The 25,899-nt window shown below is 41.4% G+C and overlaps 1 protein-coding gene across 1 annotated transcript in view; it reads left to right on the forward strand.

The window, feature by feature from the left end:
• ADAMTS12 (ADAM metallopeptidase with thrombospondin type 1 motif 12) overlaps positions 1 to 25,899 on the forward strand; it is a 376,425-nt gene that overhangs the window by 291,712 nt on the left and 58,814 nt on the right. Inside the window, exons 17-18 of the mRNA XM_061129264.1 lie at positions 9,891 to 10,017; positions 22,160 to 22,370. Coding sequence (XP_060985247.1) covers positions 9,891 to 10,017; positions 22,160 to 22,370 — 338 coding nt within the window. The remainder of the gene's footprint in view (positions 1 to 9,890; positions 10,018 to 22,159; positions 22,371 to 25,899) is intronic.

The raw sequence follows: 25,899 nt of genomic DNA on the forward strand, positions 1-25,899 counted from the left end.
ATGGATCCTACCTCATTCCATTAAGCATTCTTCAAGCACCAGCAATGCTCCTATTTGAGCATATCTTATGTAATTACCTATTTCTTTAAAAATTTCTTTCTGATCATGACAGTCAGTATATGTAATCAGTTCATTGGGATTTCAGGGAAGAAGAAATTATTGGCCTTAAGTCTTAACCAGTGTTGTGACAAGTGTGGGTTTCAGCAATGGACAATAATAAAATCAAACCTCATTAGTTGATATCCAATTAATATTTGTACTTACTGAAGTCAGTTTCAATGTCCTTTTGAGCTGGAGAAATAATCGTATAAATCAGGGTTCTGTTGTTTGCAGTAAGAAGCTCACAATATTGGACTATGAGGACGGGATGAGTTAGATTTGCTCTATTCCCGGGTATCAGAGTGTGAAGCCAACCCTGACCTCACAACATTCAGGAAACAGAGCTGTGCAGGCAAATAATGCCCCATAATTAGTGAGTGGGTTACAAAGAGGCTTCACATTCAGGCTAAAATCTTTTCTCAGGGACCTAACATGCATTAAGCACTGTGCCAGGACTTAGGGGACATCATCTTAGATACATCATGTATATATCAGAGTGTATGCATCATTTATATCCTCACAGCAACCTTATACAATACTCTCATGAACATGAGGATGAGGAAAATGAGGTTGGAGGAGGTTAGAAAGACTGCCCAAGATCATTTGATACATGTTAAAAGCAGGATTCAAAACCATTTCTAATGCCAGTGGTGGTGGTATTAATGTCGACATTGTAGTTGTTGTTGAAGACACACATGCACATCAATGTATTTGAGCTCTTGCAGTGATGGGATTCAAGTTCTTCTTGACTGAACCTTCATTATGAAGGATAGATCTGAATTCACTGATCAAGAAACTCAGAGATAAAGAGAGTCAAGGAGCCAGAAAATACAAAATACATGTTTATTGGGAACTGAAAGTTTATAGATTTAGATGGGCTTGCCAACAAGACATATGGTTATATAATTCCTATTCTTCCTATGAAGTTAAATGTTGTTTCTGTTTATTTAAGAGAATTCTGGCAGTGTTTGTTTTTATCTTACATTATTAGACTCCAAGTTATATCCAGTTTTAGGAGAATTATCAATTATGTCCTAGTGTAAAATTTAACTTATACTGCTTAACTTGTCCTCAAATGGTTATTTTTTTAAAAAGATCTTGTTCTTTTTCAGTATTTTAAAGACTGGGTATACAGTACTTTGAATCTTTTTCAGATGCTGTGATTAAATATTCAGTGCTTGAGTATCTTTGATCTTAAGTTAAAATAATAGGAAATCTTACATTTTCTGCCACAGATCATTACCATAAGCTAAGTCTTCAGTTTATCTCCTCCTAAATTAAATTTTTGAGTCAGAAAATTCTTGTATGAGCTAAATTAACCATATAACAGTCTCTCTTTATTTTACAATCTCAATATTGAATTGAGAATATGATGAACTGCATTGTTCTGTTTAATTTTGTTTTGGTTTTGGACAGAAGAAACTTGTTCTTTATATCAAGGGATAATCTTCACTCAAGATGATCAGGTTCAAGTGTATATGAAGATAATTTTTTAAAAGGAAAAGTTCTTAATTAATCTCTCACTGTGTGTTAGTCACTCAGTCGTGTCCGACTCTTTGCAACCCCATGGACTGTAGTGCACCAGGCTCCTCTGTCCATGGAATTCTCCAGCAAGAAAACCGGAGTGTGTTGCCATGCCCTTCTCCAGGGGATCTTCCTGACCCAGGGATCAAGCCAGGTCTCTTACATCGCAGGTCAATTGTTTACCTTCTGAGCCTCAAGAAAGCCCCAGCCTCTCACTACCAGTGTCTAATCAAGTTTGCTATATGTTTACAGCTTCATGGTGACATTCTCATTGCTATATGTGGAGACAGTGACTCAGATTCCTCTACAAAACTTTGGGTTTGATTCTCATCTATTTAGAATGTGATTGATTTCCACTCACTGCCCTTTTCAAGTAAATACTTATAGATAATCAGTTAACTTCGTTCTGGGCCAACATTTGATTGGCACCTTAATCACTCAGAATTTCTCTGTGGGCTGTGTTCAGTGTGTATGTTAAAGGGTCAAAAGGCAAGCCAGATTTAAAAGCCAACATCATTTTTCTTTTTTGAATTACAAGAAAAGGTCAGGGTCACATAGATTCAACCTAATCTGTTACACTTTCTGCATTTGCAGTGTTGTATCCTGATTACTACTCTTAAAATGATGACTGATTCTGACCCCCTCCACAAAGAAGTATTACAAAAAAATCCTATGTCAGAGAAAGATTCTGTTATGTCAGCAGTTGGTTTACAGAGTTGATTAATGACTATGCCACTCATAATTAATGGTTTGAGCTTTTTATTACAATGAAGATGTTATCAGTCAAGGTGCCCTGCACACCCAAACAGAATACCTTGACTACTTTCAAAGGTGTGCATAGGGCTTAGGGAAGCCAAGAAAGGTGATTCATTACCTCTGTCCATCCATTAATAGTAGAGGATGGAGGGAACAAAGCTACCATCCTAGGCCTAAAGAAGTAAAAGAAGGAGCAATTATCCAAAGAAACAGTGTCTCCATTCCCCAAATCTAATTGGAAGCCACAGCAATCCATAGCATCAGCTTCCGCAGAATGGATCTAGAGTGAAAACAAACAAACAAACAAACAAAAATGGAATGCAAACAGAAAACACAGGAGGGGGTGAAATGAAAAGTCAATAAAATCAGTAGTGGTGAGTTTCCTAGCAAGCCAAGCTCAGTGGTAGCTCTGGGTCTTAACTCAAAAAAAGAAGGAAGCTAGCATTTATTGAGTACTGTTCTGGTTACTATTGCTATATAACATGGCAACCTAAATTTAGTGTACTAAAACAACCATTTTACTGTGCTCTGTAGGTAAGATTGGGCTTCTTATCTATAAAATTGGACTGGTAAAGAACCTACCTACCAATGCAGGAGATGTAAGAGACTCAGGTTCAGTCCCTGGGTTGGGAAGATCCCCCTGGAGAAGGGCATGGCGACCCACTCCAGTATTCTTGCCTAGAGAATCCCATGGACAGAGGAGCCTGGGGGACTACAGTACATGTGGTCACAAAGAGTCAGAGACGATTGAGGTGACTTAACATGCATGCACGTAGGTAGGATTCTGTAGGTCAGAAATTTAGACAGGATACACTGGGGATGGCATGCCTTAGCTCCACAGTGTTTGACACCTCAGCTAGGAAGACCTGGATGGCAAAGAATGATTCAAATGCCTGAGTGCTGGAATCATCTGGAGGCTTCTTAACTCATATGATTGACATGTGGGCTGGATAACTCACTGGGAACTGTCAACTGGAGTACCTAAACCTGGTCTTTCCAAGGATGGGGGCTTCTTACTCCATGGCAGGTGGAGGGTCTTGAGAGTGACAGATTCTAAAGAATTGGACGGGAGCCACATGGTCTTTTATGACCTCACCTCTGAACTCACATAACTTCATTTCTTCATTCAGTCTCAAGTCAGGATAACTAGAGAAGAACATGCCAAAAGAGAGGTTATTGTTGCAGCCATCTTTGGAAAATATACCTTGTCACCAAGGCAATATGAACTAGCCATGTTGAGACATTCTGATGGCAGGTGAAACAAACTTTTCCAAATTAATGGTAAAATTATATTAACCAGAATTCACTTATTAGTCAATGTTTTCCATGATTAAACTTTATCTTCTCTTCATGGATTATAGATTTTAAAAGTAGAAGACACTCCCAGAAATAAACTAGCTCAGCATCACACTCTTAAACAGTCTGAATGTCATTATTCTCATTTTGCTGCAGTTAAACTAGTGATGAGTAGAAGGAAAAGTAGAGAATAGAACCTAGGACTCTTGGATTTTATTTGTCTTATTTATTTAACTAGAAGTTGATAAGGGAAGAAATTATAGATTACATTTTACCAAATGAACAGAGAAGCACCTGAGTAGAGTCAGAAGCACCTGGCCAGGTATTGTGTTCCTATAACCTGGGAGAAATCATTCTGCTGGGTCGGGGCCCCTCATTGGAAGGTTTGGGCTTAGCTTTGTGTCTATGAAGTGAGAACTCAAGAGCTAGAGGAATAGAAGATTAGTTGTCTGTGGTGTTTAAGAAGACTCTTGAGAGTCCCTTGGACTGCACGATCAAACCAGTCAATCCTGAAGGAAATCAATCCTGAATATTTTTTGGAAGGACTGATGCTGAAGTTGAAGCTCCAATCCTTTGGCCACCTGATGCAAAGAGCTGGCATATTAGAAAAGACCCTGATGCTGGGAAAGATTAAAGGCAGGAGGAGAAGGGGATAACAGAGGATGGTTGGATGGTATCAGCAACTTAATAGACATGAGTTTGAGCAGGCTCCGGGAGATGGTGAAGGACAGGAAGCCTGGTATGCTGCAGTCCATGGGGTCACAAAGAGTCAGACATGACTGAGCAACTGAACAGCGACAACAATGACCATTAATTCCAACAGAGAAACTCTGACACGTGGTTTATTTTCCCCCATGCACTCAGCAGTATCTGCCTGGCCCATTCATCCACTCATCTGGCTGCTGGTCCAGCAGATTGACTCATGAAATGTTATTAACTTTCTGGTGGGGGCTGTTTGTAATGTCTGTGCCCTCCTACTACTTCTGGGGTGAGAAGCACTGACTTATCTTTCCTCTTAATGCACAGAAACAAGCCTTTTGTGGGGGGATGTTTCCAACCTGTGAAGAGTCATCTGACAGTTGCCTTTTATGTTTTGAGATCTAGAATTTGCCAAACTATCCAAAGTTTTACTGAAACTTCTAAGATCTAAGCTTTTTCTTTTTTTTCTCTTCTATAATGGCAGATGTCACGTCAGTTTTTCTGGATTCAGTCATTGCAATCTCCACTCCACTCATATTATATAAGACTTCTCTACAGGTGTGTCTGTCTTTCCAGACAATGACTCAGTCATTATGCCATGAAAGTTTCTTTTATAGTGTTGCTTCAAGCTGTTGGTAGTACTTTGTTTATATGACAAAAAAAAGACATAGTCTATCATTTGAGAAAGCCTGAGTGGTTGAAAGGTTACCTGTCTCTTTAAATAGAACTAAACAGTGTTGATTTAACAATAAAATCAGGAACTAAACAATAAAAGAGGAACTAAAGAGCCTCGTGATAAATGTGAAAGAGGAGAGTGAAAAAGCTGGCTTAAAACTCAACATTCAGAAAGCAAGGATCTAGTCCCGTCACTTCATGGCAAATAGATGGGGAAACAATGGAAACAGTGACAGATTTATTTCCTTTAGCTCCAAAATCACTGCAGATGGTGACTGCAGCCATGAAATTAAAAGATGCTTGCTCCTTGGAAGAAAAGCTATGACAAACCTAGACAGTGTATTAAAAAGCAGAGACATCACTTTGCTGACAAAGGTCCATCTAGTCAAAGCTGTGGTTTCTCCAGTAGTCATGTACAGATGTGAGAGTTAGACCATAAAGAAAGCTGAGTGCTGAAAAATTGATGCTTTTTTGGAGAAGACTTGAGAGTCCCTTGGACAGCAAGGAGATCAAACCAGTCCATCCTAAAGGAAATCAGTCCTAAATATTCATTGGAAGGGCTGATGCTGAAGCTGAAGCTCCAGTCCTTTGGCCACCTGATTTGAAGAACTGACTCCTTAGAAAAGACCCTGATGCTGGGAAAGATTGAAGGCAGGAGGAGAAGGGGACAACAGAGGTTGAGATGACTGGATGGCATCAGCAACTTGATGGACATGAGTTTGAGCAAACTCCAGGAGTTGGTGATGGACACGGAAGCCTGGCATGCTGCAGACCATGGTGTTGCAAAGAGTCGGACACAACTGAGCAACTGAACTGAACTGAGTGAACAGCAAGATACTGTTGATTCATTTTAAAGCCTTCACTTACTGTTTTGCATTTCCTTCTGATATTTTTGGAATTTATTGTTTTTCAGTCGCTCAGTCGTGTCTGACTCTTTGTGACCCCATAGATTGCAGCACACTAGGCTTCTTGCCTTTCACCATCTCCTGAAGTTTGCTCAAACTCATGTCCACTGAGTCAGTGATGCCATCCAACCATCTCATCTGAGATACAATCTCTGGCATCTGAATAGTCAAGCTAGCCCCAGATATTGGCATGAGTCCATGTAAGGGCATGTGAGGCAGTGCGTGGTAGGGGATCTCCCCAGTTTGGGTCCCGCCAGCACTGTGGATATGGGGAATCCCTTCATGTCATTGGCACTAAAGCAAGGAGGTGGCTAGCTTATTGGTGCACACGGGGCCCTTCCAATTCTGGGCTTCAACAGTGAGCCCACTTGAGGCCCGGATGCCCTGAGAGCTCAGGGTGCCCGTCTCTGTGCTGGCCAATTGCTCTCTTGCCTGGGGCCTCCATCTTCAGTCTTCCCACCCAGCCTTTCCCATTTTGCATGGAATCATTGGCCCCCCTCCCCAGGAGAGATGATGACACTCTTCCTACCTTCCCTTTACCTCTCAATCCATGACGTCTGGCCACTCCGCCACATTTTCTTGCCAATGATGTCCTAGCTAGTAAAGCCAGTGGTCCTTTCTTTTCCCTTCCTAACCTGTATGACTTCACTGTGCCTCTGTTTTCTCATCTGTCAGGTAGCAATAGTGTGTAGTAATAGTGTTGACCTCATTGGGTTGTGAGGTTTTAATTATTATACATCATAGTAGATAATAGGTGCTATGTTATACATACGCACACTTAGACTTCAGTTCAGTTGCTCAGTCGTGTCTGACTCCTTGTGACCCCATGAACCACAGCACACCAGGCCTCCCTGTCCATCACCAACTCCCGGAGCCCACCCAAACCCATGTCTATTGAGTCAGTGAGGCAATCCAACCATCTCATCCTCTGTTGTCCCCTTCTCCTCCTGTCTTCAATCTTTCCCAGCATCAGGGACTTTTCCAATGAGTCAGCTCTTCACATCAGGTGGCCAAAGTATTGGAATTTCAGCTTCAACATCAGTCCTTCCAATGAATACCCAGGACTGATCTCCTTTAGGATGGACTGGTTTGATCTCCTTGCAGTGCAAGGGACTCTCAAGAGTCTTCTCCAACACCACAGTTCAAAAGCATCAATTCTTCAGTGCTCAGCTTTCTTTATAGTCCAACTCTCACATCCATACATGACCAGTGGAAAAACCATAGCCTTGACTAGATAGACTTACACTTATATATGTGTATATATTTGTCTGGGACATACATAGGTAGTCACACACATATATACACATACAAGTCTGAGCAGTGCCCTGGGCAAGGCAAGCACTAGATGGGTTAATTATTACTCAGTTAGTTAGTGTTAGTCGCTCAGTTCAGTTCAGTCTCTTAGTCATGTACGACTCTTTGTGACTCCATGAACTGCAGCATGCCAGACTTCCTTGTCCGTCACCAACTCCCAGAACTTTTGGAGCCCAAAATATAAAGTCTCTCACTGTTTCCATTGTATCTCCATCTATTTACCATGAAGTGATGGAACTGGATGCCATGATCTTTGTTTTTTGAGTGTTGAGTTTTAAGCCAGCTTTTTCACTCTCCTCTTTCACTTTCATCAAAAGGCTCTTTAGTTCCTTTTGCTTTCTGCCGTAAGAGTGATGTCATCTAGCAACAGACAGAGGATTAATCTCAAGAATATACAAGCAACTCCTGCAGCTCAATTCCAGAAAATAAATGACCCAATCAAAAAATGGGCCAAAGAACTAAACAGACATTTCTCCAAAGAAGACATACAGATGGCTAACAAACACATGAAAAGATGCTCAACATCACTCATTATCAGAGAAATGCAAATCAAAACCACAATGAGGTACCATTACACGCCAGTCAGGATGGCTGCTATCCAAAAGTCTACAAGCAATAAATGCTGGAGAGGGTGTGGAGAAAAGGGAACCCTCTTACACTGTTGGTGGGAATGCAAACTAGTACAGCCACTATGGAGAACAGTGTGGAGATTCCTTAAAAAATTGGAAATAGAACTGCCATATGACCTAGCAATCCCACTCCTGGGCATACACACTGAGGAAACCAGATCTGAAAGAGACACGTGCACCCCAGTGTTCATCGCAGCACTGTTTATAATTGCCAGGACATGGAAGCAACCTAGACGTCCATCAGCAGACGAATGGATAAGGAAGTTGTGGTACATATATACACAATGGAATACTACTCAGCCATTAAAAAGAATACATGAATCAGTTCTAATGAGATGGATGAAACTGGAGTCCATTATAGAGAGTGAAGTAAGCCAGAAAGATAAAGACCAATACAGTATACTAATGCATATATATGGAATTTAGAAAGATGGTAACGATAACCCTATATGCAAAACAGAAAAAGAGACACAGATGTACAGAACAGACTATTGGACTCTGTAGGAGAAGGCAAGGGTGGGATGTTCTGAGAGAATAGCATGGAAACAAGTATACTATCAAGGGTGAAACAGACCACCAGCCCAGGTTGGATGCATGAGACAAGAGCTCAGGGCTGGTGCACTGGGAAGACCCAGAGGGATGGGATGGGGAGGGAGGCAGGATGGGGGATTGGGACGGGGAACACATGTAAATCCATGGCTGATTCATGTCAATGTATGGCAAAAACCACTACAATATTGTAAAGTAATTAGCCTCCAACTAATAAAAATAAATGGGAAAAAAAGTGATGTCATCTGCATATCTGAGGTTACTGATATTTCTCCCAGCAATCTTGATTCCAGCTTTGTGCTTCATCCAGCTCAGCATTTTGCATGATGTATTCTGCATATAAGTTAAATAAGCAAGGTGACAATATACAGCTTTGACATACTCCTTTCCCAACTTGGAACCAGTCATATTTGGAACAACAGACTGCTTCCAAATTGCTAAAGGAGTCACTCATTAATATCCAACTCTTTGTGCTCCCATGGACCGTAGCCTGCCAGGCTCCTCTGTCCAAGGAATTCTCCAGGCAAGAATACTGGAGTGGGTAGCGATTACCTTCTCCAGGGGATCTTCCTGACCCAGGGATAGAACCCAACTATTTTTCTATATCCAAAGTCAAATCCAGCCCCCACATGGGCTGTGTTCACCTGTAGACCCAGCTATTTCTATGTGCTTCTCTTTCTTACTTACTAACCTCGTGTCTAAGGCAACAGTATTTTCAATCCCCGCTGTCAGACCCTCTACTTTAAAAAAACATAACCTCTCAACTTCACAGCATTATTTTGAATTTTATTCCTATCTTTCAGTTTACAAGCCCCAACTAATATAAAGCTCCCATTCCTCTCTTCTTTTATGAAACTAAATAAGTCTGATTGTGTTGCAACAGCTGGTGATGGCATCTGCTTTAAGTATTTAAATCTCACTTTGTGTTTTATTTGGCGTATGTGTGTTTGTCTTGTCTCCACAGCTAGAGTGGAATCTATATACTAGATTACATATTAATTTGCCTATATCATCTGTGGTCCTTACTAAGGAAGATATTTTTCACCCATTGCCTTCAGCAGCATGAGCAGATTTAAGGAGATCCCCATTCCTACTTTAAAAACCAAATACTCTGGACTTCCCTGGTGGTCCACTGGTTGAGACTTCATCTTCCAATGCAGGAGATGTGGATTTGATCCCTGGTTGGAGAACTAAGATTCCACATGCTTCATGGCTCAAAGGCCAAACCATAGAACCTAAGTACTAATGTAACACATTCAATAAAGACTTTAAAAAAATGGTCCACATCAAAAAAAAAAAAAAAAACTTTAAGGAAATAAAAATAAAGACCAAATACTTTATGGACAACTTTCTCATCAGTTATAGGCATGATCAGGGGCCTCACCTGACACTAGGAATGTGGGCTCAGGGTTAATATGTGTGAACCATTCTGCTAAACCCCCAGGTATCCGACGCCAGACTGCCCATTGCATGAAGAAGGGTCGTGGGATAGTGAAAGCAACGTTCTGTGACCCAGAAACACAACCCAATGGGAGACAGAAGAAGTGTCATGAAAAGGATTGTCCACCCAGGTAACTAACAGCTCGAGTTCTGTGTGTCTGCCTACCATGGTGTCTGATTTCATAGTAATCAAGGGCTCAGTGATGGGGGGAGGGCTGGGTGGCTTCATTACTAGAATAAATATAGGCAAGCTGTCACAGGTTTCTGTGGCTATGCTGTTAGAACCTGTGACAAGGTGTGAGTGGGGAACGCTTTCTCCCCAGAGAACAGTATTTCTTACAAAGCTCGTGTGATCTATGTTTAATTATTTGGTAAGACGTAAGTCCCAAAGCACTGTTGAACAGAATGGTGTGTAGATCATCCAAAAATTCTTTAGCTAATTGGTTTGACTTTTCCAAGAGCAGTTTACCAACCAGTGCAATAGTAGCTTTTAGAGAACATGCTGACATTTTTGGACCACTGCCTTGAAAAGTGGACTTATAGACCAGGCTTGTTCAATCTCAGCACTGTTGACATTTGAAGCTTGATAATTCTTTGTTGTTGGGGGCTGTCACATGTTTAGCAGCATCCCTGGCTTGTGTCTGTTTAGAAGTTTGTAGCATTTTATCTTCCCCGTCCAGGTTGTGACAACCATAAATGTCTCCAAACTTTGCCAAATGTCTTCTGGGGGCAAAATCACCCTTGGTTGAGAACTGCTGTTAATAGAGGTATTCACCTGCTTCGAATCATATAGATTCAAGATTCTAGAAGGCAGCTGGGATGTTATTGTGAGGGGCTTTTGTTAAAAAGAGAGAGAAAGAGGGGTAGGGGAGAGGAAGAAAAAGAAAGAAGGGAGGAGAGGAAAGAAAGAATTAATTGTGGGGAGTGTTTTCATTCCCTCGTGTCTATAAACAGAGATGTATTTCATTTGCAGATCCCGTCAGGCATTCATTCCAGTCCCAAGAAGACACATTAAGAAAAGCTTAGTTTAACAGGAGGGGACAGGTTGGCATAATAAATCTACCAAGTGACAGGCAGAATTCTAAAGAAGAGCTGAAAGAATGGGATAAATGCCAAATAACTAGGTCAAAAAGAAGCATCTAGACAGCTCAGCTAAGGCAGACAGTGTCAGATTCTTCTCGTCTCAGACAGGGAGGTCCCAGAGGCCAGGGTGTTCTCAACTCAGAGTCAGGTTGGTTCTCTATCCAGTTCTGGGGTGTCTTCCTGGGTGGAAGGTGGGCTGTGAGGTTCAGAACTGGACCCCGTCCCCATTGAGAGAGGACAGAGGTACCACTGTCCCCTCCCCTCGCTGTGACTCTACCCTGATGTCTTTATTCAGTTTGTTACAATGTTGCCTTTGTTAGATTTTGGGATTTGGGCCACAAGGCATGTAGGATCTTAGTTCTGCAAGCAGGGTTCGAACCCACACTCTCTACACTGGAAGGTGAAGTCTGAACCACTGGACCACCAGGGAAGTCCCTCCCATAACTGTTTCACTGGGAAGAACCAGGGACTTGAGGGGAGGATCAGGCCCCACTAGGTTTCTTATGTAATCATTGCAGTTTCTATAGATCCTTCTCAGGGAAGAATGAGCCTGGAAAGAGGAATCTTTCTTATCGCTTGCCTTATCTCACCAATAGCCTATCCCTTTGTGGAGTTTACATGCTTTCATCATATTTTTATCTCCATAAAAGTCAATGACTCTCACCAGACACTTCCTTTTGCCCTCATCAGCTGCCAACCACTACACACACCCGTGGGATGCTCGCCTCACTTTTGCCACCCTTTCTGGTGAGTGGTACCTTCTTAAAACCACAGCTGTTTAGTTCCTGAGTCTAACTTTGGCCCTGGGGTTCAGGGATATTTTTATTATTTTACTTAGTCTGCCTGGGCCTTACTTAATATTACCAGCAAATCTTTGTTAAACATCCATTATTTCCCATGAGAGGTACGATGGCAATGATAACCATGTAACAGTTACATGTACTGAGCACTGTGGTTTTGTGATATAATAAAAGCTATGATTTTGGTACCTGGCTCCAGGCAGAGTCCTAAAACTCAAGGCTGACTAGCTGTAAGGCTGCAGTGGGTCGGCATACAACAGACCCCTCAAAGATAGGCATGTACCTCTCCCCTCACTTGATTTGTGTCTAAGACAAAGCAAGCCCTGTGCTAGGTTGGTGGGCACCAAAAGATGTTGATGCAGGTGTTTACCAGCTGAGACCAAGAGAGATGGGGATATTAGCTGTGTCCATAAAAGCAGCATAGTCAGAGAAGACAGTGGATTTGGTAGCTACTCTGTTTGAAAAGAGTCATCAGTCCATATCTGACATTTTCTCAGTCACCTGTAACTAAAGTCTTGACCTCACTATTTTCAGAATTCAGTTCCCATAAGGGTGGTTATCTTTACCTATCTCTGTACTCTAACTACCAGAATTTTCTAGTTGAAGGTCATCCTATAAGATACCACCAGTGCTAGAAGGAGATGGATACTGGGGCCAAAGTCCGGAGGCTAATGGATGGGAGATGAACTGAGGCTGGAGCCTGGTAGACACAAGGAGGAGCCTTGACAGAGGAATTCCAAGTGATACAGGCTGAACTCTGGGGACTGGGAGTTGGCCCTAAAGGGAGTCATGTAGTAGCTATAAACTAGCCTCCACGATATCCACTTCCTGGTCCCTGGAGCCTGCAAGTGTTACCTCATTTGGAGAAAGGGCCTTTGAAGGTGTAATTAAATGGAAGGGTCTTGAAATGGGCAAGTTATGCTGATTAATTGATTTGGATCCTAAATTCCATCATAGTATCCTTATAGAAGCAGAGGGAAACTTCACACACACACACACACACACACACACACACACACACAGGAGAAACAATATGAAGGTGGAACAGAAAGATTTGAAGACACTGGAGTGACGGGCCACAAGCCAGGGAGTCCTGGCAGCCACCACAGACTTGAAGATGGAAGGAATGGATCTTCCCTAGAGCCTCCAAAGAGAGTGCAGCCCTGCCAACACCTTCACTTCATCCCAGTAGTGCTGACTTGTCTCCCTGGCCTCCAGAGCTATAAGAAACTTGATTTCTTTTGTTTTTTCCACCAAGTTTGTGGTGACCTGTTTTCCAGCAGCCCTAGGAAAGTAACACAAGCAGTGTGCTAATTAATGCCAGTGTACTAACTAATGCCAGCATAATGTAAAGCAGGGGCTTCCCGGGTTGCCCAGTGGTAAAGAATCAGCCTGCCAATGCAGGAGATGCAGGAGATGCAGATTCGATCCCCGGTTGGGAAGATCCCCTGGAGGAGGGCATGACAATCCATCCCAGCATTCCTGGCTGGAGAATTCCGTGAACAGAGGAGCCTGACCTGCTGCAGTCTGTGGGTCACAAAGAGTCGGACACAACTGAACACACACATGCACACACAATGTAAAAGCAAGGGAGAGGAGAGGCAATCTCTTCACCAAGTCATAGAAGCACCAAAGCTTGGAAAATAAGTAACTAGAGCTTTCTCAGGATTTTTTGGAATAGCACAAATAGCACAAATATGTCACTTCCTAAGGAAGCTTACAGCCAGGGGAGCTATATTAGACATGTACACCAGCAAGACAGAGCTGTTGTCAGGGCTGGGACCAGCAGTCAAGCATATAGATTCCTTGCCCAGGGACCTGATCACTGTCCATGGCCCCTGTCCTCTTTGGAGCTCTGTGGTTATTGACATTGCTTTAGCTTGCATTTCTAAGAGCAGCATTGTTAGAACAAGGTAAATGATGTGCATGCTAAGTAGCTTCAGTTGTGTCTGACTCCTTGCAACCCTGTGGATTGTAGTCCGCCAGGCTCCTCTGTCCATGGGATTCTCCAGGCAAAAAATAATGGAGTGGGTTGCCATGCCATCCTCCAGGGGATCTTCCTGACCCAGGAATCAAACTCAAATCTCTCTCTTTTCTTTAAATTATTTATGTATTTATTTTACTTTACAACATTATATTGGTTTTGCCATACATTGACTTGAATCCGCCATGGGTGTACATGTGTTCCCCATCCTGAACCCCGCTCCCAACTCCCTCCCCCTCATATCTCTTTTGTCTAGTCTCCCGCACTGGCAGGCAGATTTCTTTTTACCACTAGCGCCACCTGGGAAGCTCCAAGGTAAACAATATTTTGGGCTTTTCTCTGGAATGCTTCCTAAGCTGAGTGCACTGATGCAAAAAGATTCAGCACAAAATTTTTAAATGAACCGATTCCATAGCCTCCTGTCACAAAATCAGTAATGAACCTCTGGTATCACTATCTAGAATAGAAGTGTTGATTGGCCACAAATAGGTAGTAGGCTGTCCCACTCAGTACAAATGTGACATCCAGTGCTTAGGTTTTCTTGGGGAGCTGATGATCATTTTTGCAGCTGCTGCTTCTGCCACTGCACATCATTGCACTTCAAGGGAGGAAAACAATACATCCTATGCCCAATTTCTGCTGTTGTGTTGGAAACATAATTTCCTCCAATTCCTTCCAAACAATTTGAAGATCATACTTAAAGAATAGCAAAGCATATGCAATTTGACAACCCTTTTTAAATTTTTATCATTTAGTAGCATTTTTGTTTGTTTGTTTTGATTTCCCTCTGTCTGATATCCATTTCCCAAGATCTGAGTTTCTTGAATTTCTGTACATGATTAATGCCTGGGCTCCAGCTTATGATCCTTAAAAATCCTAAAAGTAGAAGATCAAGCCTGAATTTACCCAGTTCAGACCTCAAGCTAAAGCACAGCCATTGGAGAGAGATATTAAAGATCCCAGTAGCATTTTTTTAACTTGAAAGTAGAATGTCTGCCTTTGGTTTTGTTTTTATACCCAAGGTCACACACACATACTTACATATACATATACATACATTTATGTTTAAAATTTATGATTACCTGTATTGGGATGGGTTACTTGACCCCAGATAGCTAACTTTAATGAAAGTTCTTTCTAAACATTTATTTGTCCTCATATTATATATATATATATATATATATATATATATATATATATATATATATACACACACACACACATATACACACACACATATATATATTCCTTTTGCTGTATCTGTATTGGTTTATTTAATGCCTCAGGATTAAAATCTTTCTCAAAAGTAACAACTAGCAAATTCACCTGTAGTGCTGCTATTATGCAGTTCATTTTTGTTGAAATAAGTAAGACTCTCTAAGGTCAGAGATTTTGACTCCTGAAGATGTTAGGTAGATACAACACATAACAGGTTCAATTTCTGAAAATGCATTCTAAAGTAGCATGTGTTGTGTGCTCAGTCATGTCCAACTCTTTGCAACACCATGGACTGTAGCCTGCCAGGCTCCTCTGTCCATGAAATTATCCCGGCAAGCAAAAACCATCACAATATTGTAAGTAATTATCCTCCAATTAAAATAAATTAATTTAATAAATAATTTTTTTTAAAAAAAGGAATACTGGAATGGGTTGTCATTTCCTACTCCACTAAAGTAGCATGTGATAAGTTAAATAGAAGTTCATGAAATATTCCAACATAATGGATAATTTATAGAAGTCCTTCTTGTTTATTATTGTGTTTCAGCTTCCCAAAAGATTCATGATAAAGTTGGGAGGTAGAGGGTAGATATTATCCCCAGATGGTAATGAGGTAGAGGTAACTAACAATTTTAAGAACCTACTGTTTTACTTTTCTCTTATACTTTATTTACTTATTTATTGATGAACCTACACTGACATATCATAATTTCCCAAAGTCCATAGTTTAGCAAAGGGTTCTCATTCTTGATGATGTACATTCCATGGGTTTTAGCAAATATATAATGACATTACCCATTGTAATGTTACCATACAGAGTATTTTCACTATCTAAAAATCTCCATGCTCTGCCTGTTCATCTCTACTTCTTTCCTTTGGCAACCACTGATCTTTTTACCATCTTTATAGTTTTGTCTTTTCCAGAATTTCAGATAGTGGGAATCATACAGTATATAACCTTTTCAGATTGTCTTCTTTCACTTAATAATATGCACTTGAGGTTTCTCCATGTCTTTTCATGACTTGATAGCTCATTTCTTTTCAGTGTGAATGTTATTCCATTATCTGGATGGACCACAGTTTATCAGTTCACCTTCTGAAGGCCATCTTGATTGTGTCCAAGTTTTGGGAATTATGAATAAAGTTACTGTAAACATCACTATGTGGGGTTTTGTGTGAGCAAAAAGATTTCAACTCCTTTGGATAAATATCAAGGAGTTTGATTTCTGAATTGAGAACCCACTCTACTTCAAGCCTTTTCCATGTCGCCAAGTAATTTATTCATGTTAGCAACTCTGATCGGTAGATACTTTTATGCCATTGCACAGATGAGGACACTAAAGTTCTCAGTCAGTCAGTCAGTTCAGTTCAGTCGCTCAGTCGTGTCCGACTCTGTGAGACCCCATTAATCGCAGCACACCTGGCCTCCCTGTCCATCACAAACTCCCGGAGTTTACTCAAACTCATGTCCATCGAGTTGGTGATGCCATCCAGCCATCTCATCCTCTGTTGTCCCCTTCTCCTCCTGCCCCCAATCCCTCCCAGCACCAGGGTCTTTTCCAATGAGTCAACTCTTTGCATCAGGTGGCCAAAGTATTGGAGTTTCAGCTTCAGCATCAGTCCTTCCAATGAACACCCAGGACTGATCTCCTTTAGGATGGACTGGTTGGATCTCCTTGCAGTCCAAGGGACTCTCAAGAGTCTTCTCCAACACCACAGTTCAAAAACATCAATTTTTCAGCACTCAGCTTTCTTCGTAGTCCAACTCACATCCATACATGACCACTGGAAAAACCATAGCCTTGACCAGACGGACCTTTGTTGGCAAAGTAATGTCTCTGCTTTTTAATATGCTGTCTAGGTTGGTCATAACTTTCCTTCCAAGGAGTAAGCGTCTTTTAATTTCATGGCTTCAGTCACCATCTGCAGTGATTTTGGAGCCCCCAAAAATAAAGTCTGACACTGTTTCCCTATTTCCCATGAAGTGATGGGACTGGATACCATGATCCTAGTTTTCTGAATGTGGAGCTTTACGCCAACTTTTTCACTCTCCTCTTTCACTTCCATCAAGAGACTTTTTAGTTCCTCTTCACTCTTTGCCTTAAGGGTGGTGTCATCTGCATATCTGAGGTTATTGATATTTCTCCTGGAAATCTTGATTCCAGCTTGTGCTTCTTCCAGCCCAGCGTTTCTCATGATGTACTCTGCATATATGTTAAATAAGCAGGGTGACAATATACAGTCTTGACATACTCCTTTTCCTATTTGGAACCAGTCTGTTGTTCCATGTCCAGTTCTAACAGTTGCTTCCTGACCTGCATATAGGTTTCACAAGAGGCAGCTCAGATGGTCTGGTATGCCCATCTCTTTCAGAATTTTCCACAGTTTATTGTGATCTACACAGTCAAAGGCTTTGGCATAGTCAATAAAGCAGAAATAGATGTTTTTCTGGAACTCTCTTGCTTTTTCGAAAGTCCTCAGATTCTTCCCAAATCACTTAGCAGAAGTGGTAGAGTCTAGATTTGAACCTGGATGAACCTCCTGAGTGTTCTGTGCTGGTGCCAGTACACCGTGCTGCTGCCCAGGATCTCAGGGTGAGCACGTTTTGGTCCTGAAATCAGAAATCCAAATTTAAAATATTTCTCACACATTAAAACACAGTGAAAAAGTTATGAACAAGCAGAAAGTAACTTCAAAGCTAAATCATGCCTGCAAACTCACAAGGGGATTAAAGAAAGGAAATTAAGTTAATTTGCTTTTTTAAAGAATAATAAATGTCGATGGCTATCTTAATATTATTTGTCTTTGAAAGACTAGTCCAGTAGTTTCCTTAGATATGAATTTCAAGTTGCAACATCTTCCTCTGTCACCTGATTTTCATGCTATCTGAAAAGTTCATACCATTGTTCAGGGCTGTCATTTCCGCTCCTAAAATGATTTCATAGGCAAGATTTAATCTTTTTATTTCTGGATTATTGTCTTTCAGTAATAATTTGCTTCTATACCCAATCTGGACCTTCTGTGTTCTTTCCCAAATGGGTACTTAAAGACAGATTTTTTAAAAGGATTTAATAAAAAGCTTCTGTTAATGTAACGAGTCTGTGTTATATGGTCAATGGCTTCCAGAATGAAAGTTTGCACGGCACCCTCCAGGATGGAGTAGCCTGTCAAGAAAGAAATTCTTTGGAATTGAAAGTGTATCTGACTCCAGAAAGAGGTTATTTGAATCTCTTCTCTCTATGGTCTTCTCTCTGAACTTTGGTTTACAGGAAAGCAAACTTCTGCCAGGCTTCAGCTGTGATGGTGCTCTGTATATTTAAATGCTCCATAAATTCCTATAACAGGGCTTTCCACCCTGGCAGCTGCATGTAGGTTTTTGTGCAAAAAGAATGCCTCATGATTTAAATCCAGGTTTCTCAGCCTGAGAACTAAAGACATTTTGGGCTGGCTGATTCTTTGCTGTGGGGGCTGTCCTGTGCCTTGTAGAATATTTCTCAGCATCCTTGTTCTCTATCCACTAGATGCCAAGAGTGCACCTTCCCATTTTGTGACAACAAAAAATGCCTTCAAACATTCCCAAATGTCCCCTGGGGAGGTGGCTGTGGGAATCTCCATTGGGTGAGAAGCACCAATCTATTGTTGTTCAGTGACTCAGTCATGTCTGACTCTGTGCGACCCCATGGACTGCAGCATATCAGGCTTCCCTGTCCATCACCAACTCCCAGAGCTTGCTCAAACTCATGTCCTTTGAGTTAGTGCTGCCATCCAACCATCTCATCCTCTGTTGTCCCCTTCTCCTCCTGCCTTCAATCTTTCCCAGCTTCGTGGTCTTTTCCAATGACTCTGCTCTTCACATTAGATGGGCCAAAGTCTTGGCGCTTCAGCCTCAGCATCAGTCCTTCCACTGAATATTCAGGGTTGATTTCCTTTAAGATTGACTGGCTTGATCTCCTTGCTGTCCAAGGGACTCTCAAGAGTCTTCAGCACCACAGTTCAAAGGCATAAATGACAAGAAGGGGGTCATTAAGACTGGGGAAAGTCCACGGGAGTGGGGAGAGGAATGAGTGTGGTGTGAGTGGGGGATAGCAAGAAAACTAGAGAAAATCAGGGGATGAATAGGATGCAGTGAGAATGTGGCTACACTATCATAAAGATCAGTGAAGCATACTGTAATTTTCGTATGAATTATATAAGATATAGGAATGTGTGTGTGTTTCAAGACCGTCAAAGAGCTTATAGTTACCCTGGAAAAGCTTACTGTACTTTGGACATCCTTCAAACAGAAGGATCTGTATCTTCTACCCACACCCATACCAGGGCTTGCTCAGGAAGTTCTGACTACCAATAAACCAATAAAATACAAAATTAAACTCTTTCTAATCCTCATTACTCAGAAAACTATAAGTCTTAATCTGATTTTTTTTAAACGCTTGCTTAGAATAGAAATTTCCTTTAAAATATCAATTTTTATAACTACTATCTTTGTACTAATCTTTGTCCTAGTAGCATACTAAATCTACAGAGTCCATCCTTTATGGAAAAAACTTCAAGATAAACAGTCAAATTCATTTATCTGATATCATAACACCATGCATGTGTGCTAAGTCACTTCAGTCGTGCCCACGTCTGTGCAATCCTATGGACTGTAGCCCGCCAGGCTCCTCTGTCCGTGGGATTCTCCAGGCAAGAGTACTGGAGTGGGTTGCCATGCCCTCCTCCAGGGGATCTTTCCAATCCAGGGATCAAACCCACGTCTCCCACATTGGCAGGCAGGTTCTTTACCACTAATGCCACCTGGGAAGCCCATCATAACACCAGTGGCTTTTAATCCTGACTCCATATGAAAGTCATCAAAGAATTCTTAACACTGATGCCTTGGCACTAACCTCAAGAGATTCTGGCCATCCAGTATAGCAAGGGAGCCTGAACTGAGAGCTGATACCTTTTTAAAGATCCCCAAGTGATGATACAGTGAGAATCGCTGGTATAGGCAAGATCCTTAGGACTTTTACCTAATACCTGGAATGTTCAGATTGACTAATTACAGAGACAGAAAAAAAAAAAAAAAACCCAGTATAAGAAAATGCATGGTCAGTTATCCACTTGTACTTTAGGCATGATAGATATCATGGACATTCTGGCAAGAGAAAAATTAATAGCAAAAATAGAAAAAGTTGGATTAGATTGTTGTTGATTATATGCTGATTAAATGAGAAAGGTTGCCTTTCGGGGGGTGGTGAATAAATGCATGGTCTGGGCCGTTTGTCCTACTGAGTTCTTGGAATGTTATACTGTGCTTCTCAGCTATCACTCAGAGCATGTAAACAGTCTTCTGTTATAAATCTCCTATAAATATAAATATAAAACAAGATTCTTTTATAAATCTCCTCAAAGAGGTAGGATTATAGCAGACACCAAAAATAATGAGTTGGACAACAGAGAACAGTGTGGCAATAGCTCCCAAGTCCTGGACCTGGAAGACCTTTACAGGGAAATAAAGAGGGTGGATTTCATCTTACGCTAGGAGCAAACGTATGCAAGATGTCCCCAGGAGTCTGTGAAGGCAACTTCAGAAAGAGAAATGAGGAAGTCTATTATTACCTTGTAGTAACATAGCTGAAAGCCTTGTACTAGGTAGTTAGATAAATTAGACTTTCAGTCAGCTCACATTAAGGCCCTTCCAGAATGGCATTTGATTTAATTGATAGTGTGTCTGGCCTCCCATAGAAATGTCAGAGGTAGGACAGAGTAATTAGATTAACACAGAGGGCATTTATTTGGTGTCACATCATATGGTCCCAATACTAGCTCTTTATCTACACAAGATGACTAGATGTTAAATACCAGGGACTAAATAAGTAATCTTAATTACTTATAACTGAAGAATATAGTAGAATTGAGGAAAAGCTTTCTTCTAGTATTTTTAACCAGAGATTAAAAGTATGAGAGTCAAAGAAGTTCTACTCAAATCTAATATTTTGTAAACATAAGTAATAGTACACAGTTTAACTTCCTTCAAAATTTGATACTGTCTCAAGGTCAGAAGATTTCTTTAAAGTCAAGAATGAAGGAATTCACATGCTGTACTGTTTTCCCATGAAAAACAAATATTCTATTTTATTCCTGCATGGAGGGATGAATAAGCAGACTATGCATCTAAGCAATGGTGGACCCAAAGTGCACTGGGTCAAGACACCTGTTCTGTATTTGATATTGAGGAAGATTTGGACAATGATGAAGAAGGAGGAAAAGAGATGGCTCTGAAGAGGGTTCCTTGGCACTTTCAAAAGTGACTTTAGTGTAACCACTGGGCCCCACATCCTAGAACCTTGAGGCCATCAACCATGATAGCAGGCAGAGGAAAATCACACATCTTCATTTTTCCATAGAGAATCCAAAATATTAATTTAGCCAACAGTTTCAACAATTCAACTTATCAAGAACAGCTGACAAAAAACCAAAAGATTATCTTATTTAATACTTTTCTTGTTTTCCTACTTCTTTCTTTTAAAGCGACCAGTGAGAATATTCACAGGTAGACTGAAGGAGATGGAGGAGGGAGAGAATGATGACAATGCCCCTGACTGATCATCTTCTACATAACTGAAAATTAATTAAGTGCATCATATTGAAATAGAAAAATATTCAGTTAGGATCCAGGAGACTTAGATTCTAATTGGATTTTTTTAGTCAATAGCAGCAGTTAAAACAACAATAATTACAATTACAAATGATTGAGCTTGTGTTATGTCAGGCTCTGTTCTATGCACTGTACATAAATTGGTATTTTAGTACATGAATGACACTCATTTAAAGCCAATATTGTTACAGCCATTCAACATATGTGGAGAGTAAAGCTTAAACTTGCTTGAGGTTTCACAATAGAAAATTGGACCTCAGTTTTCTTGTCTGAGAAAAGAGGGGATTTGGGGGGAGGGTTGTTTTTTCATTTAAAGACATGCTTACTTATCATCTACATAGGCCAAATGTTCTGTGGAGTTCCCTAGCTGTGATCGAACAAGCTGGCCATGGCCCTGTCTGCAGAGCGCCCTCTACTGGGCTGAAACATCTTCGGGGACCTCCCAGCTCTGTAATCAGCGTTTCTGCTCCGGATTTCTATCCAGTGGTTGAAGTGTATGTTTACTGACTCAAGCTGATCTTTTCTCACATGTCCGTGTGTGTCTGCAGGTGGTGGGCAGGGGAGTGGGAAGCATGTTCCACGACATGTGGGCCCCACGGAGAGAAGACGCGAACAGTGCTGTGCATCCAGACCATGGGCTCAGATGAGCAGGCTCTCCCCGCTCAAGACTGCCAGCATCTGCTAAAGCCCAAGACCCTCGTGTCCTGCAACAGAGACATCCTGTGTCCATCGGACTGGACAGTGGGCAACTGGAGTGAGGTGAGCCCAGGGGCTAAAGGGGACACCGGGGTTATTCATCCTTCATCAACCCTCTCACCCATCCTCCTCTTCTAAAATTTTTTCTCAGCCCCACTTCTCTTAGAGACCAGATTCGGGGCAGCAAAACTAATTTCAGACTCTACCTCCTGATGAGGCCCAGAGGATATTACCTGGCTTGGGTAGGAATAACCCAAGAACTGTTCAGGCTAATTGAGGATGAACTCTCATCATGGATGTTTTAACTGGGAATACAGAGATTTAAGATGAAATTCACTTTTTTGGTGCAAGGCAGTGTTTCTCTTTTCTTTTTTTCATTGAACTACCCTGGTGGCTCAGACAGTAAAGAATCTGTGTGCAATGAAGACCTGGGTTCGATCCCTGGGTCAGAAAGATCTGCTGGAGAAGGAAATGGCTCCTTAAGAGCCTCCTTTTTAGAGGCTCTTTCCTAATTGTTCTTCTCCCTCATGACTTTATTTTTAAGGAGGGAAGTGATTTTTTTTTAATTGCATTGAGATATAATTCACATACCATAAAATTCACCCATTGAAAGTGTACAAACAAATGCTGCTGCTGTGGCTAAGTCACTTCAGTCGTGTCTAACTCTATGCGACTCCATAGACGGCAGCCCACCAGGCTCCCCCATCCCTGGGATTATCCAGACAAGAACACTGGAGTAGGTTGCCATTTCCTTCTCCAGTGTATGAAAGTGAAAAGTGAAAGTGAAGTCACTCAGTCGTGTCTCACTCTTAGCAACCCCAAGGACTGCAGCCTACCAGGCTCCTCTGTCCATGGGATTTTCCAGGCAAGAGTACTGGAGTGGGGTGCCATTGCCTTCTCTGGTACAGGCAAATGACCTTTAGTACATTTGCAGAGTTATACAGTCATCCCCACAATAATTTAAGAATGTTTTCATCAACTCCTAAATAAACCCTGCATGCATTAATCATCATCCCAGGTCCGTACCTTCATTCCCCAGCCCTCAGTTCAGTTCAGTTCAGTCGCTCAGTCGTGTCCAACTCTTTGCAACCCCATGAATCACAGCACGCCAGGCCTCCCTGTCCATCACAAACTCCTGGAGTTTACTCAAACTCATGCCCATCGAGTTGGTGATGCCATCCAGCCATCTCATCCTCTGTCGCTCCCTTCTCCTCCTGCCCCCAATCCCTTCCAGCATCAGGGTCTTTTCCAACGAGTCAAATCTTTGCATGAGGCGGCCAAAGTATTGGAGTTTCAGCTTCAGCATCAGTCCTTCCAATGAATACCCAGGACTTATCTCCTTCAGGATGGACTGGCTGGATCTCCTTGTAGTCCAAGGGACTCTCGAGAGTCTTCTCCAACACCACAGTTCAAAAGCATCAACTTTTCGACACTCAGCTTTCTTCACAGTCCAACCCTCACATCCATACATGACCACTGGAAAAACCATAGCCTTGACCAGATGGACCTTTGTTGGCAAAGTAATGTCTCTGCTTTTTAATATGCTGTCTAGGTTGGTCATAACTTTCCTTCCAAGGAGTAAGCATATTTTAATTTCTCGGCTGCAGTCACCATCTGCAGTCATTTTGGAGCCCAAAAATAAAGTCTGACACTGTTTCCACTGTCTCCCCATCTATTTCCCATGAGGTGATGGGACCAGATGCCATGATCTTAGTTTTTTCAATGTTAAGCTTTAAGCTAATTTTTTCACTCTCCTCTTTCACTTTCATCAAGAGGCTTTTTAGTTCCTCTTCACTTTCTGCCATAAGGGTGGTGTCATCTGCATATCTGAGGTTATAGATATTTCTCCCAGCAATGTCCCCCGCCCTAGACAATCATTAATCCACTTTGTATTTCCAGAGATCTACCTTTCTGAACATTTCATATGAAAGAATTATATAATATGTGATCTTAGGACAGATATACCATATATTTATTTATGTACTCTGTATATATCTGTGCTTTAGACATAAAGAGGGTGAGATTTTTTTTTTACTCACTCCACCCCAGAACCAGTCTTCATTGCCCCCACTGAGAATGAATGATACTATGTGATACTTAGTTTCTATGCAGAATTTCCTGACCAGCTGCAGATATCAAAACTGTTCATTTGTTGATAATATATGATTCTAAAAAAAAAAGAATTCAAAATTTTGTATAAGCAAAGGTACCATCTCTGAAGATAACTATTTGAAAGCAGAAAACACTCATTTGAATACAACCAGTTTGATAACTATATTTCCAAAACTATTTAATTAGCTCATAGTCACAGTTTAGGTTTATTTAGCTTCTGCATGCATGTGTGCAAAGTCACTTCAGTCATGTTCAACTCTGCGACACTATGGACTATAGCCTGCCAGGCTCCTCTATCAATATGATTCTCCAAGCAAGACTACTGAAGTGGGTTGCCATGCCCTCCTCCAGGAAATCTTCCCATTCTAGGGATTGAACCCACATCTCTTATGTCTCCTGTACCACTTTAGCATTTGCACCCCCTGGGAGGCCCTTATTTAGCTTCTAATTCTGTATATAATACTCTCAGGAGCAGCTGGGTGGAAATTAAAAAATATATTATTCCTTTATTGTAATAACTGCTAATCAAAAGGGAGGGCTAGGACCCCCCCCCAAAAAAAAAAGAAAGACAAAGGTGTACATGCAAAGAAAACATCTACAACCTAATACAGCCGTGTTGCTGGTATTGCACTGATTCATGTGAACACATCAATAACAGGCCAGGGTATTCCCCTGCTGTTCCTGGGAAGGTATAATCACAGCCTGTGGCTGGCCTGACCTATTAGTCCACTGCCAACCTCGATTGCTGTAAATTACAGTGTTGTCAAAATAAGGCTGAATGGGGTATTGTGACTGGTCCATTAAAACTGTTTACCAAAAGTGTGTTGGCTGCATCCAAAGCAGTTAATAATTCTTGTCATGTAGAATTTACTAATTGCCAGAATCTTCATGCTTTTTCAAAGGACCACAATTACATATTTGGCTGAGGAGTCCTTTTCATCATTGTGTTTCTGGGGAGCAAAACGATGTGCCTCACTGGACAACAAGGGACTGAAATGTTGGCACAAAGTGATGAGTGCTCGAGCCTGTTGTTCTGAACAGAGGGCACTGCGGAGTGTAGTGATGGCAGATGTGGAATCCAGTGTCCAGTTCCCCTGGGAAGCTGAGCTGCTGCCTTCATTTAGAGATGTTGTTGGGAGCGGCGCTTTTAGTTAAATCAGCATCAGAATATTCATTGAGTGGATCTTCCTTTTTTCCCCTCTGCTGTCTTGCTAATGTCTGTACACACTCGCCCTCTAATGAGCTTTACTGAAGCATGAATGTCTTTGACGTTCTATACTGGGAAATGTTTTAAGAGATGATACAGTGTTCAAAAAAGAAGTCAGCCAATAAACTTAGAAATGATAAAATCAAGAAAGCAGTAATTTTTCCTACAATTGCACCCAACTGATTAAGAAAAATATGTACTTACTTTTCAAATAAAGGGCCATAAAATGGGGGGGGGGGGCGGATTATATAGTGACTCCTGCTACACGTAGTA

Source organism: Dama dama, chromosome 25 (assembly GCF_033118175.1).
Source record: "Dama dama isolate Ldn47 chromosome 25, ASM3311817v1, whole genome shotgun sequence".
NCBI lineage: Eukaryota > Metazoa > Chordata > Mammalia > Artiodactyla > Cervidae > Dama > Dama dama.